General features: G+C 41.2%; 1 protein-coding gene across 2 annotated transcripts in view; it reads right to left on the bottom strand.

Annotated features, from left to right (window-relative positions):
- The window catches only part of UBXN4 (UBX domain protein 4), a 33,248-nt gene extending 18,270 nt beyond the window's left edge, over positions 1 to 14,978 (bottom strand). The window contains exons 1-5 of one of the 2 annotated variants that reach the window (XM_060106710.1): positions 14,684 to 14,978; positions 6,997 to 7,099; positions 4,381 to 4,409; positions 3,585 to 3,703; positions 2,763 to 2,937 (exon numbers count right to left, since the gene is read on the bottom strand). In XM_060106710.1, coding sequence (XP_059962693.1) covers positions 2,763 to 2,937; positions 3,585 to 3,703; positions 4,381 to 4,409; positions 6,997 to 7,099; positions 14,684 to 14,765 — 508 coding nt within the window. In that variant the 5' untranslated portion in view covers positions 14,766 to 14,978. The remainder of the gene's footprint in view (positions 1 to 2,762; positions 2,938 to 3,584; positions 3,704 to 4,380; positions 4,410 to 6,996; positions 7,100 to 14,683) is intronic. The other variant, XM_060106709.1, reaches the window with a different exon arrangement.
- Between the last annotated feature and the right edge of the window lie 282 nt (positions 14,979 to 15,260).

Below are 15,260 nucleotides of genomic sequence, written 5' to 3'. Positions count from 1 at the left end.
AGTGCAACACTACTACTGAGCCTGCGCTCTAGAACCTGGGAGCCACACCTACTGAGCCCGCGCGCCACAACTACTGAAGCCCACGTGCCTAGAGCACGTGCTCTGCAACAAGAGAAGCCACTGCAATGAGAAGCCCGCACACCGCAACAAAGAGTAGCCCCCGCTTGCCGCAACTAGAGAAAGCCCGTGCGCAGCAACGAAGACCCAACACAGCCAAAATTGAAAAGATAAATTAATTTAAAAAAATGATATATTGGACTCCAACTCAAACAAACTGAAAAACTTAGCGTAATGTAAATATTGCCTAGATAATTAATGATAAAAAGGAATTACTGTTAAACTTTCTAGGTTTCATAAGGGATAATGGTATTGTGGTTATTTTATTTTATTTTATTTTTCGATACTCGGGCCTCTCACTGTTGTGGCCTCTCCCGTTGTGGAGCACAGGCTCCGGACGCGCAGGCTCAGCGGCCATGGCTCACGGTCCCAGCTGCTCCGTGGCATGTGGGATCTTCCCGGACCGGGGCACGAACCCGTGTCCCCTGCATCGGCAGGCGGACTCTCAACCACTGCGCCACCAGGGAAGCCCGGTTATTTTTCTAAAGTGCTTATCTTTTAGATACCAACATTTTTTGTTTTGTTTTGTTTTTGCTGTGCCGTGTGGCTTATGGGATTTTTAGTTCCCTGACCAGGGATTGAACTCGGGCCCTAGGCAGTAACAGCACGGACTCCTAACCACTGGACCACCAGGAAATTCCCGGTACCAACATTTTTAAAGATGAAATGATATAATGCCTAAGTGTGTTCTAAATAATAAATGGCAAGGAGACGAGGAAAGGGGGCAGAGATGAAACAATATTGGCCATGAATCAAAAATAGTTGGGGGACTTGTCTGGCGGTCCAGTGGTTAAGACTCCGCACTTACACTGTAGGAGGCGTGGTTTGATCCCTGGTCAGGGAACTAAGATCCTACAAGGCACGGGGGCACAGCCCCCCTTCCAAAAAAAAAGTTGGAAGATAGGCAATGGGTTCATGGGATAGGATTTCTTATACTATTTTCTCTACTTCTGTATATGTTTGAAATTTTCCATAATGAAGCTCAAAAAAAAAAAGCTACAAAGAACTTAGAGTTGCTACTCACCTCGGATAAGACAGAGTCTAACAGTTTGAGTCTAACCAAATTAATTGCCTACTAAAACAAAAACATCAACACTCTTTGTGGGAATATAACAGAATCCAGAGAATTATGTGTAACTCTATAAGTAGCACTAAAGCACTCAAGTTCATGGGAAATTACAGAGCATCAAATTTCAGTTCAATAAAGGAAGAACTTCTCTAAAACCTAGGGCTTTGACAATAGAATAGGCTTCCTAGCAAGGTACTGAGCTTCCTGTCATTAAATGTATTCAAATAGAGGCTTGATGATTATCTATCCAGGATGCTGGAGCAGGATCACCTTTTCGGATACTAATATTCTAACTTCTTAACTTATCTAACCCTACATTGCCTAATACAAAGCCATATTACACAGAACAACTCTGACTGTGCATGATCCCTAATATACAGTATAAACTTTCTCCTCTGTCTTTTCTATCAACCCCTCTGCAGTCACACCTCCTACTGCTACAAGCTCTATTTTATAATTAACTTTTAATTCTAATTTTAAAAGTGCAAATACAATTCTCTTAAAAGTGTATAGTATTTTATGTTATAAAAACAATTTCAGGGCCTCCCTGGTGGCGCAAGTGGTTGAGAGTCCGCCTGCCGATGCAGGGGATACGGGTTCGTGCCCCGGTCTGGGAGGATCCCATATGCCGCGGAGCGGCTAGGCCCGTGAGCCATGGCCGCTGAGCCTGCGCGTCCGGAGCCTGCGCGTCCGGAGCCTGTGCTCCGCGACGGGGGAGGCCACAACAGTGAGAGGCCCGCATACCGCAAAAAAAAAAAAAAAAAAAAAACAATTTCAAACACATCAGTTCACTTGGTCCCTTCGATATCCTCTGGCTGAGAAGAGATTTACAAAACTCATGAGTATCATAATGACAGTCCCTGAACCATAGCACAGTAGCAGAAATTACTACTATCAGCTGTTCTGGACTGTTTCCTATTTGGGTTTGAAGGACAGAGTCACTGACTTTATCCCCTTCTGCCACTAAATGACAAACATATTAAATTTTAAGTTAAATGAACGTGAAGGGGGAAAATACAGTATTCTTATTTTTTTTTTTCTTTTTTTTTCTTTTCTTTTTGCGGTATGCGGGCCTCTCACTGTTGTGGCCTCTCCCGTTGCGGAGCACAGGCTCCGGATGCGCAGGCCCAGCGGCCATGGCTCACGGGCCCAGCCGCTCCGTGGCATATGGGATCCTCCCAGACCGGGGCACGAACCCGTATCCCCTGCATCGGCAGGCGGACTCTTAACCACTGCGCCACCAGGGAGGCCCCAGTATTCTTTTTTTTTTTTTTTTTTTTTTTCTTTTTGCGGTATGCGGGCCTCTCACTGTTGTGGCCTCTCCCGTTGCGGAGCACAGGCTCCGGATGCGCAGGCCCAGCGGCCATGGCTCACGGGCCCAGCCGCTCCGCGGCATATGGGATCCTCCCAGACCGGGGCACGAACCCGTATCCCCTGCATCGGCAGGCGGACTCTTAACCACTGCGCCACCAGGGAGGCCCAGGCCCCAGTATTCTTATTTTTAAGGATATTAATCCACGGCCTTTATAGTGGAGTGGAGTGTTCAGTGTACCCAAAAGGGTACATTAAAAATTACCTGTTGCAGAATCTGACTTTGTATCAGAAGTGGGTGGTGTCTCACAGAGCTCTACATTTCTGGACTGACAGTTTTCAGAAGTGTTGTTGTGTTCAAATGAGGTGGATGGAGTAGAGACTGAACTTTCTGACTGGCCACTATCTGCCACTGATATTTCACCTTTTAACGAGTGCATCTAGGGAGAAAAAACATTGGAATTTAATTACAGATAAGAATCTAAGTTTACCATGGTGTATGAGACCAAAATATGAGCAAGTCAATTTGTACTCCATAGAAGGGAGAAGTACTAAACTTTCCAAGTAAATCAATCTAAAATGTATAATCCTAAATATGACATAATCACATTATGGAATTCAACTGCAAGGTGACAATAGCATAAAAAGATATTTAAAGCACACTGTTGATTTTTCTTACAATTAGAATTCAAGGAAAAAAGTTACAAGCTATATTAGCCATTTGCCCAAAGTGGATGCAAGTGAGAAATTGAGTAAGGTCCTTAAAAAAGTCAAGCAATATACTGTTAGGGACCTTAATGTGACAGCAACTCCCTTTTGCAACAAATAATAGTGACTGCATTATGTGGCTGGCTGAGGGAGAAAAAGGGAAGGGACAATAAGAAGTCACTCATGTATTAGGTATAGTGGGCACCTTGAACTTCATAATGTTATTTTCAAAACCAGTCCAGAAAGACAGTATTTACTACCTTTTAATAGCATGGTTAGTTCCTAAATATTCAGAGTGGCTCCAAAAATATTCCAACGTCAAGTTCCTGACATACCATTTACCCATGTTTATACAAAGAACAATTCTGTTCCTCCTCACCTGCCGGACTTTGTGGATTCTGGTAACAAGTTCATCTGCAGGAACACTTCCTGCTATTACTTCCAAGGGAATTCCACTGTCTCCAATAAAGAAACTGGATGGAACACACACTACAGGATCTGTACAGTTTAATTAAGTCTAACAATTCATGGGAAACAAGGGAATAATTTTATGAAACACTATTGGTAACAAAGCAAAAGAAATCATCTTTGAGAATTTCACAATATAATCAGCTAACATGTTCACAAAATAATTTCAACTACCCTATCACTATGCCTGTAGTGCATGTGATATGTGAATTATCTATATCACATATATAAGTGGAAAACATCCACTACATTCCCCTCTATCATAACTTTTACATCTATCTTACCTCTTGCTAGCTACTTCTAACATTCCAACCAAACTGCATCATATTGCTTTCCAGCTATTCACAATTTATAAAAACTCCCTAAGGGGACTTCCCTGGTGGTCCACTGGTTAAGACTCTGCACTCCCACTGCACGAAGCAGGGGTTCGATCCCTGGTCGTGGAACTAGGATCCTGCATGCTACACGGTGCAGCCAAAAAAAAAAAAAAAAAAAAAAAAAAAAAAACCAACAATCTCCCCATGATGCCATTTGCTACAAGGTACTTACTGTCTCAAAGGACACTTAGTAATATGAAGTTTCCATAAACAAGAATGCATGAGTTCCTAAATAAAAATGAATAATTTCTAATTGTCATGAATCAACCAAAAGAAAGGTAAATCCTCAAGCAAAATATATATAAAACCAATTCTTCATGGAAAGGATACAGATCTGTGAAAATTGTAGGCAGGCTTCACTGTAAAACAAAATCAAACAGAAAATCACTAGATGAATACAAGTACTTCCCAAATACTGAGTTGTTTTTATAAAAATTTACTGTAGCAATTACAAGTGTTTTTCTGAAACTGTTAGTTCCTTTCATAGCCATCAACTGAAAGAGGAAAAACGTAATCCTTATCTCACAGACCTTTTATGGTTTGTTTTATAATTTTCATATTAAAGAGCACTTGTTCTTGCAACCCACAAACTGGTGGCCAGATCTGGCACCTAAAAAGCAACTTAGCATCTTCCCCATGTGGCTTCCTCAGCAGCAAGTATTTCTGAATACAGTATCTTAACTTGTAGTAAGAAGATATTAATACCTGTGACTTATTTGTGCAAGTGATAATACTTTATAACAACAAAGGATTCAAAACAACCTAAATATCCACCAATAAAAACTGATGAATCGTGCAATTACAAAAAGGAAAAAGGCATAAAAAAGTATGTCAAACTACTACCATTTTTGTAAAAAAGGGGAGGAAAACAAATATATTTTCTTGATTTGGTTGCCTCCAGAGAAGAGAACTGGGTGGTCAAGGACAGGGATGGGAGAGAGACTTTACACTATAATACGAATAAAAGACACTGATCAATGTAGATGAGTAATTCCAAGAATCAAATTAATGCTTCTAAGAACCAGAAATTTGCTTCATTTTCTCTGAATATAAGGCATGATTCTCATAAAAACATCTGAAAACACAAAAGTATAAAGAAAAAAATTACCAAGAATCCTACCTTCTCAGAAATAACCACTGTAAACTTTTGATGCATTTCCTACCAATCTATTTTCAATGCAGGACATAACATAAACTAACATGTTCCTAGAACATTAGGTAGCTTTGTTATTATTATATAATAAATAAAATTTACTTTTCATAATTTAAAAGACACACTAGATTCTATTAGTAGACTGTCCATAATGAAACAAACATCAACCATCACTATACACAGGTATCCCTGCATCTGCTAATAGAAATTTGTTTTTAAAAATACTGGATAAAAATAAATAAATAAATAAAAATACTGGATATATCAGTCTGTATATAAAGCCCAACAATTCTGAAATTCTCATTTCTTCCACATTCCCAATAAACCTCTACATTCCTCCTGCCATTACTGACTCTAAAAGGTGCTTCTGGAAGATAATGAACAATATCAATGACACAGTAGACTCTTAAAAAACGATTACAGCTCAATAAATATATAGTTCAGTAACTGCTGCTGTTGTGAGGCAGACTATACTATGATTTGCTTTGTGATGCTTTGTTAATAAAGAAAATTTTTAAATAAAAAGTTTACAAACTTATAAGTAAATTTCTGAATATTTTAATCTTGACAGTAATTTTCATTTTGATATTACCAATATCAAAAGGACAGAACTACCACTTTAAAACTGCTAATGAATTAATGTTTCCAGGCATTTATCATTGATGGCTGCTGCTAACATCATAAAGAGAAACAACAGAGCATTATGTACCCTCTAATGGAAGAATGGAAGACTTACCACCATCTATGAAGTAGTCTTAAGGGGGAAAAAACCTAACCTGAATCCAACTGTCACTTTACAGAAAATAGAGGACAGAGTAATAAACTAAATGACACTAACAGAGCTGCAATGAACAAAACCCGTACTGTAGAAAACTACATAACAAATGACCCAGTTTCCCCAAAAAATAAACTTCAAAGAAAAAGACAAAGAGAGAGACATAGAGGCAAAGCCTACAGAGTAAGAGATTTGAGAGAGATCAATGCATCACAATGTGTGGACCTTGATGGATCCTGAACCAAACTGTAATAAATTAAATTAATAATAAAACCATGACTGATGAGAGAACTGAAAATTTGAACACTGAGTAGATATTTCAAGTTAAGAAATTAGATTCATTTTTGAAGTATTACAGTTACGTTAAAAAAATTAAGAATCCTTATCTTTCAGAGACATACCAAAATATTTATAGATGAAGTGATATGATGACTGAGATTTATTTCAAAATTATAAAAAAAAAAATTATATGGGATGAGTTGAAGTGGGTGAGGGAATAGATGAACAAGACTGACCATGAGTTGATAACTGTCAAAGTAGCTGACAGTACAAGGGGGTTCATTACACTACTCAAGCACTTTTGTGTGTGTCTGAAATTCTCTATCCCCCACCCAAAAAAAAATTTAACGGGGGGAAGAGGGATGTTTTAACAAATAAAACAGACTTGTGGTTATCAGGTCCTACAATGGACCTATAAATGTCCTTATTCTTATTGAATAAAACAGTTCCATTTTCAAAAATAGGATCCAAAAGAGTGGTCAACCTTTCAGAGATATTTCAGGACCACAGTTCCTTTGCATTACTGGTGCATGTCACATAGCTACTTGGTAGACCAAGAATTCATAAGTTTTTCAGTATGATATAATGATGAACTTGAAAAATGGCAATCAGAATTTAAGTCCCTAAAATGTCTTAGACAAAAATCAACATTCTTATAGTCTAAGAGTATCACCATAAATCGCAACCAAAGACAATGGTTAAAACATTTTTTAATTACAAGATTAAAACATAAGCAAACCTTTTGGTATCGATTTTAATAGCAACAAAACTGTTTGAAGATGCTTCTGTCACTTTCTCATCTTCCCAACTTGCAGCCATCTGTATAGACTGCTCATCATCACCTGTAAAACATTTCAAGCATTCTTAAAACATAAGGAAAGTATCTGCTGATTCTTGTCCCTGGAAATCTGGAACTTCAAATAAAATGTAATCTCACAAATAATATTTTCTACCAAATTTGAAAACTGAATTTTCCATAAATGAAAAGTGTGACTTATATGCGTTGTTAACATAAATAAAAAGTAATGAGGGCTTCCCTGGTGGCGCAGTGGTTGAGAGTCCGCCTGCCGATGCAGGGGACACGGGTTCATGCCCCGGTCCGGGAAGGTCCCACATGCCGCGGAGCGGCTGGGCCCATGAGCCATGGCCGCTGAGCCTGCGCTCCACAACGGGAGAGGCCACGGCAGTGAGAGGCCCACATACCGCAAAAAAAATAATAATAATAATGTAATAAACAAAATACTGCTATTTAGATTATACAAAGTGTTTTCTAAATGAAGACATCCGAATTATGATGCAAATATTATCACAATAATTAGAAGTCATGGGCAGAAATGTGACTACTTTGGCTTTTCTACATATGATTTTAGAAAATAAATGTACAATACTTTTCCTTTATGCAGCATCTTTCTGTTGAGTTCAATGTCCTCCACACACACCCCACTTATTTTCCAGAATTCCTCCAAGGTAGACAGAAGCAGGTGCAATCCTGTCTGCAGTTTTGGACCTGTCTTTTGTTATAGGCATACTAATTATAAAAGTTACACCGATCCAAAACTAATCTATGGTGACAGAATTCAGCACGGTGACTACTTTGGTAGAGCTACTACTGATTGGGGGTCTTGGAAATGTTTATATCTTTTTTTAAATTTTTATTTTATATTAGAGCATAGTTGATTAACAATGTTCTGTTAGTTTCAGGTCTACAGCAAAGTGATTCAGTTATACATATACATGGATCTATTCTTTTTCAAATTCTTTTCCCATTTAGGTTGTTACAGAATATTGAGCAGAGTTCCCTGTGCTATACCATAGGTCCTTGTTGGTTATCCATTTGAAATACAGTAGTGTGTACATGTCAATCCCAAACTCCCAATCTATCCCTACCCCCCTGTTCCCCCCTGGTAACCATAAATTCATTCTCTGTGAATCTGTTTCTAGTTTGTAAATAAGTTCATTTGCATCATTTGTTTTTCAGATTCCACATATAAGTAATATCATATGATAGGAAATGTTTATATCTTATCTGAATGATAGTTACACAAGTGTATTCATCTATAAAAATTCATCTAGTTGTTCACTGAATATATTTCATTTAATATACTGTATGCCATACCTCAGGGACAAAATGTTTTAAAAGTTATACCTATCAAGAGATTATTTCCATTTTAGACTTGTAATATCCAGATTTTGGCATAACCACTTAGTGGGCAAAGGGAAACTTACCTGAGTTAAGTCACTGAAAAATATTTCTGAGGTTAGCAGAGCTAAGTGCTTTTTCAAAGGTGAGCAACCGTTGCCAATTTATGCTTAAAAAGGCTTCAGGTCACATTTTTTGCTTTACAAAAATGAGATCTTTCTATACCTACTCTTTTGTAAGCCACTTTCTTCCCATGTGTGTTCCCGCCTTCCCCAATTTAATCCACCCTTAGCCTTCCCCATTTCAGTTATCTGTTAATGGGTAACAACATCCTTTCAGTTCTCAGGCCAAAAAGTTTAGTTATTCTTGCCTTCAACTGACGGCATCTCCAAAATATATCCAGGGACTTCCCCGGCAGTCCAGTGGTTAAGACTCTGCGTTCCACTGCAGCAGGTGCAGGTTCGATCCCTGGTAGGGGAACTAATATCCCGCATGCTGTGTGGCACAGCCATAATATTAAATAATAATAATAAATATATATATATATATATATATATTTTTTTTTTAAAGCACCTTTCTTTAAAAAGTCAGATCAGGGACTTCCCTGGCAGTCCAGTGGTTAGGACTCCACGCTCTCACTGCCGAGGGCCAGGGTTCAATTTCAATCCCTGGTGGGGGAGCTAAGATCCCACAAACTGTGGCGCAGCCAAAAATAAAATAAAATAAAAAGTCAGATTACATCAACCCTCTGATCAAAATTCTACAATAGCTCCCTATTTCTCTCAGAGTAAAAGCAAAAGTCCTTACAAATGACCTCAGGCCTTCAGTTACCTCTCTGACCTCATTTCCTTTTATTTTTTTGCTGTCGCTTTCCTTCCTGTCCCTTTCCTTTCTATTCCTCAAATATTAAAGACATTCTTGCCATAGGTCTGTGTACTAGTTGTTTCCTCTGCCTGGAATATTCTTCCCCCAGCGACCTACACAGTTAACTCTCAACTCCCTTAAGTCCTTGCTCAAATATTATCTCTCAATACAAACTTTCCCTAATCACTACCTTAAAATTAAACACTTCAGGGAGTTCCCTGGTGGTCCAGTGGTTAGGACTTGGTGCTTTCACTGAGGGGACCCAGGTTCAATCCCTGGTCGGGGAACTACGATCCCACTAGCTGCAGAGCATGGCAAAAAAATAAAATAAAATAAAATTACACACTTCAGATATTCCCAAAGCTCCCTCATTTCCTGCCTTTTTTTCCTGTAATGCTTATCACCTTCTAATAGACTATGCGTTTTACTTATTACGTTTACTGTTTATTGTCTGTCTCCCTGCACTAGAATGTATGTTCCATGAGAGCAAGGACTGTTTTCCTTTTTATTTACTGATATAACTCAAATGCCTACAACAGAACCTGGCCTACAGTAAAATACCTGGAATATAGCAGGCTCTCAATAAGTATTTTGTGGAATGAATAGCTAAATTTCTGGTATCTAATATTCAGTAATAAGGGGCTTGAGAAATCTGGCCACGGAAAAGTAGACAGGGACTAGAATGCATCCACAGACCAAGACCAAAAGAATGCCCATTAGCAGACCCCTAGATGTTGAAGCAGCAAACGGGAAAACTATCATTTGCAGTGAGATCATTCTGAGCACATCTTCAGACACTATGGGGTGAGGAGAGATGTAAAATTCCAAGTAAATGACAGGATTATCAACCTAGAAGATAGCTACATAGGAACATTTTTACTAAACTTAGAGAAGGCTGTGAGGTGATAGGGATCTTTTTCGTTCATTCTTTCTTTCATACATTCACTATTTTATTCCACATTTACGTTGTGCTAGGCACTGAGCTACAAACTAAATATAAAACAAATGAGATACTGTATGCCCTCAGTGGAGCTTAAAATCTAAAGATACAAAAAAAAAGTACTTGTTTGGTAACTCTAAGTAGTTATAGTGTGTAACGCACTGAAGAAAAAAAACAAGACCTCTTTAGATTGGTCAGGGAAGCCCTCTCTGAGGTGATATTTAAGGTGAGACCTAAAGGATGCAAGAGCTGAGTCATGCCACAAGCCAGAAGAGTTCACTACACAGAAGGAATTTCCATGTAGGGAAAGGGCTGTGTGATTACAAGTGTTGGGAACAACAGGGCGCAGGAGACAAGATGAGACTGAAGAGTTAAGGGTCCAGAGATGACGCTCACACTTAGGTTTCTCCAACTGGATGTAAGGTGGTGCCATTTACTTAGAACAGTGGGGGGAAAAAAACAGGTTCAAGCAGTAATACTTTTAGGCTTGAGAATCCTGTGAGGCATCCAAGTGGGGATGTCAAGTTGGTGCCTGGAAGGATGGATCTGCCACTTCTCAGGCCGATGTCCTTCACTCCCTCACCCATGCTGTATGACGTGGATAGGGTCTCAAGTGTTCCATCCCCACTAGCAATGTCTGTCCATGAGTCAGGCTAGTGCAGCAGCAACTGCTTGACCAACAGAGATGGAAGACTGAACGGAATTACATTAACTCAGCAAGAGTTATCTTAACACTGCTGGGTGGGATTATTAATTGCCAACTTCAGTACCTTTAGTTTCTTATTTTTAATCAAATTATGAACTATGCTGTGGAGTTAGGTGGGCCAAAGATTTTAGGAGAAAACATTACATCCTTGGTGGTATGAGCAGTATTCAAAAGTAAAGCCACTTAAAAGAATAGTACAGGGCTTCCCTGGTGGCACAGTGGTTCAGAGTCCACCTGCCGATGCAGGGGACACGGGTTCGTGCCCTGGTCCGGGAGGATCTCACATGCCACGGAGCAGCTAGGCCTGTGAGCCATGGCTGCTGAGCCTGCGCGTCCGGATCCTGTGCTCCGCAACGGGAGAGGCCACAACAGTGAGAGGCCCACGTACCTCCCCCCCCGCAAAAAAAAAGAATAGTACAAACTCTGAAGCAAAGAGCTGCAGACCCTACAATCAGTAACTCCAACCTAGAAAAACTCAACTGGTCAAAACCTAAAGGGTTTTTTAGTCTATTTTAACCAAAAAAAGAGGCATGAAATAGTGTCTGTCAGTCACAGAGATTTTAGCCAACTAGCAACACTAGTCAGTGAACCCACACCTCTACTTCAGAATCCTTGTCAGATTATTCTGTCTTCCCAAGAATAGAACCAAAATCTTCTTCAGTTTTATTTCTTTCAACTTACACAGCTATAATACTTTGAAAATCCTTGTTAACTCACTGACTTAACTAGTAGTAATCTCTCTAGTCTCTTAACATCAATCCTACATATTCTTTAATTCATCCATGAAAATTTCAGTAAAATATAAACAATCTACCGAAAATGCTTCCCACTTGAGTGGTTATATGAAGCAAAGATTACCCTTAAGACCACTCCTTCCAACTATTATATCTTTTTAATTTTCAGTGAGTTGGTATATTACTATCGAGGTCTCAGACCTAAGAAAATCATGAGTTCTGGCTGTATTCTTCAAAGTCAAGAACAGAGGTCTAAGCAATCTATAAGTGTTGCAGTTTCATGACTCCACTGTCTACATACTCCTGGAGTGACACTAATCCTACCTAATCTTGGAGATTAACTTCCTAAAACTCTAGAAAAACCAACAGTATTTTCAATGAGTCAAAGGACTGACTCCTTCGGCAGACTGCTAACAGTCCTCCTGCAAACATTCAACAGTCACTGATATTCTAAAAGCATACAACAGGGCTTCCCTGGTGGCGCAGTGGTTAAGAATCCGCCTGCCAATGCAGGGGATACGGGTTCAAGCCCTGGTCGGGGAAGATCTCACATGCCGTGGAGCAACTAAGCCCATGCACCACAACTACTAAGCCTGTGCTCTACAGCCCAAGAGCCACAACTACTGAGCCTGCGCTCTAGAGCCCAAGAGCCACAACTACTGAAGCTCCTGTGCCTAGAGCCCGTGCTCCACAACAAGAGAAGTCACCACAATGAGAAGCCTGTGCACTGCAATGAAGAGTAGCCCCGGCTCACCACAACAAGAGAAAGCCTGCACACAGCAACGAAGACACAATGCAGCCAAAGATAAAATAAATAAAATAAATAAATGTATAAAAGAAAAAAATAAATAAAAGTATAGATACATGCTCATCAGTAAAAAGTTAATTGAAGAATGTATGTATTATATATACACACAAAGCCCCAAAGATCTATAACTTTATTTTTCTATTGTAATAATTAGCACTACTGTTTCCAAATGGGTTTCCAAATATTTGTTAATTAAATCTAGCATTTCTTCTTTCAAATTAACTGGTTAGCCCAGGAGTGCCTTCTAGGAACCTTTGGATACCATCAAATGTGTTTTCTGTTTAAAAATATGACTACCATAATCCTAGATTTCTTGATTTCTACACCAATTTCAATTACTACCTAAATTCTACAACTGTTCAGCTTTTTTCTTGAGAAACAAAAAAGAGACTTTTTTTTTTGAAGCTGCTAAAAAAAAATCTGTCAAGACAAGATATAAATCCTTTTTGTGACACTGGTGTATGTCATTTAACCACTGTGGACTTAAGTTCCCTCATCTATAAAATGGGCATAATAAGCCCTGTTTTACCAACTGCCAGGATCAATTGAGATTATATATGAAAAACACAACTTAAAATGTCATTAAAACTATTACTGTACTCTTAATAAGCATACTAAGTATCATTAATTTTCCTTTCCCCCCCCTTTTTTTAAATAAATCAGGACTACTTTTTAAAAAATAAATGTATTTATTTTATTTATTTATTTTTGGCTGCATTGCATCTTCATTGCTGCGCGGGGGCTTTCTCCAGTTACAAAGAGCAGGGACTACTCTTCTTTGCGGTGCAAGGGCTTCTCATTGCAGTGGCTTCTCTTGTTGCAGAGCATAGGCTCTAGGCACATGGGCTCAGTAGTTGCGGCTTGCGGGCTCTAGAGCGCAGGCTCAGTATTTGTGGCACACGGACTTAGCTGCTCCGCGGCATGTGACATCTTCCCAGACCAGGGATCGAGCCTGTGTCCCCTGCACTGGCAGGCAGATTCCTAACGACTGTGCCACCAGGGAAGCCCTCCTTTCCCTTTTAATCCACTTATTTCCTTAAAAGTTTACCGCAGTTACTTATTTATGTGAAATATAACTCTAAAAAAGCGTAAGAGAATGTAAACTACTCCAGCTCTTCTAATTAACAGCACTGGGCTTACATTTTAGCATAATTTAAAACAATTCAAAATTCTAAATTTAATGTTAAATGAAATTCATATTCCAGCAACTTGCTCTTCATTGCAGTGCACAAAGTTATAGGGCTATTACCTAGCCTTCCAAGTCATGAGTTAATGATGAATAAACCGTTACTAAACACAAATAGTTGAAATAATACACCTCAAATTAACGGTAGTCACAAACACTGATTTGGTTCATGTAATGAGGACCAGCAAAACCTCACAGAAGCAAAGGTTTACGGTAAATCTAGAAGATTTCAGTAATAAAATACGGAGCAAAATAACCCAGAGCAACACGGCGTAAATGAGTTAGTACACCTTCTGAAACTGTAGCTATGAGACTAGGAAGACAACAAAAAGAACCAAGGCTGGTGTGTCTACTTCTTCTAAACAAATGGTTTAAAAAAAAATCAACTTGCAAGAAAACAATTATTCCACATTAGATTCACCACTCCCATATCACTGTAAAAAAAAAATCAAACCTATATAGACCTCAAAAGTTTGCGTTTCAGGAACATACGAAAGCCAGTAACCGTGGACATCAGATGCTTTCTCTTTGTTGATTACCGATGACACAGCTTTCTTCCTGACAGCCCACAACTAATTACAAGTAAAACTGCCTGCCTAATGGCCCGTCTCTCTTCCCACCTACACACTAACTACACGGGCGTTAAAGCCTCCCGAAGTGGATCCTCGGGGACAGAGCGCCCTACCCGGGGGGCCCGGGAGACGGCGGTGGCGTCAGTGTACGCGCGGGGTCAGGCTCGGCGGGGTGCTGCGGGCTGAGCGGCGAGGGCCTGCTCCTCCCGTCCCCTCGCCCCGCGCAGGGAGGTGACCGCGGGACTCGGCGCGCTTTGGGGGCGAGGCCGGGGCCGTGCCTTCCGCCGGGGGCCGGGAGAAGCGCGCGGTGGGGGCCAGGCCCGGTGCGCTCCAAACGGACGGGGGAGGAGCTGAGACGCCAGGGAGACGGGCAGCCCGGGCCTCTCGGCGCCCGGAGGAAAGGCTGGGGGCCCCTGGGATTAGAAGTAGGCCGGAGGGGGTGTCCCGGCCACGTCTCGGGCCCTCGCCTCCTTCACCTGCCACGAACACCACGAAGACCGCGCCGCTCCTCTTGGCCGACGCGATGGCGGCCGGAATGGCGCCCTGGAACCACAGCATCGCTGCCCTCGGGCACAGGCGCTCGCTCAGTGTGTTGTCGCCTCGGTCCCGGAGCTTGCCCCGCCCTCTCCGTCGTTGGGCCCCGCGGCCCGCCTCCGGCTCCGCACCGGCGCGCAAGCCCGTCAGCGGCCCCCAAAACGTGCGCAAGCGCGCAGGCCCAGGCGCACCCCGCGACACATGACGCCACGCGTCGCCGTCGGCACCGCGCCCCCGTGCCTTGTCTCGTTGGCAAGTCGGTGCGTGCGGGCGCCCGCGACGCCGCAGGCCCTGCAGTCGCGGAAGTGGCAGGAGGCAGCGGAAAGGCTGACTAATCGCTAAGTGGCGGCGGCGGCGCCTTCCTGAGGCATGACGGGAATTGTAGTCTTCTTAGGCTTGGTTCCTTTAATGTGGGAAATGTCACTGTGGTTTCCCGGGCACGGCTAAGGGGGCAGTAGTGAGAACCACTTCACAATCTATAAAGAGAAGTGGCGCTAGTCACCGGGAGATGCCATTCTT

This window comes from Mesoplodon densirostris, chromosome 8 (assembly GCF_025265405.1).
Source record: "Mesoplodon densirostris isolate mMesDen1 chromosome 8, mMesDen1 primary haplotype, whole genome shotgun sequence".
NCBI classification, from domain to species: domain Eukaryota; kingdom Metazoa; phylum Chordata; class Mammalia; order Artiodactyla; family Ziphiidae; genus Mesoplodon; species Mesoplodon densirostris.
Note: the sequence above shows the minus strand (reverse complement) of the source record. Positions and strands in the feature narration are given on the sequence as shown.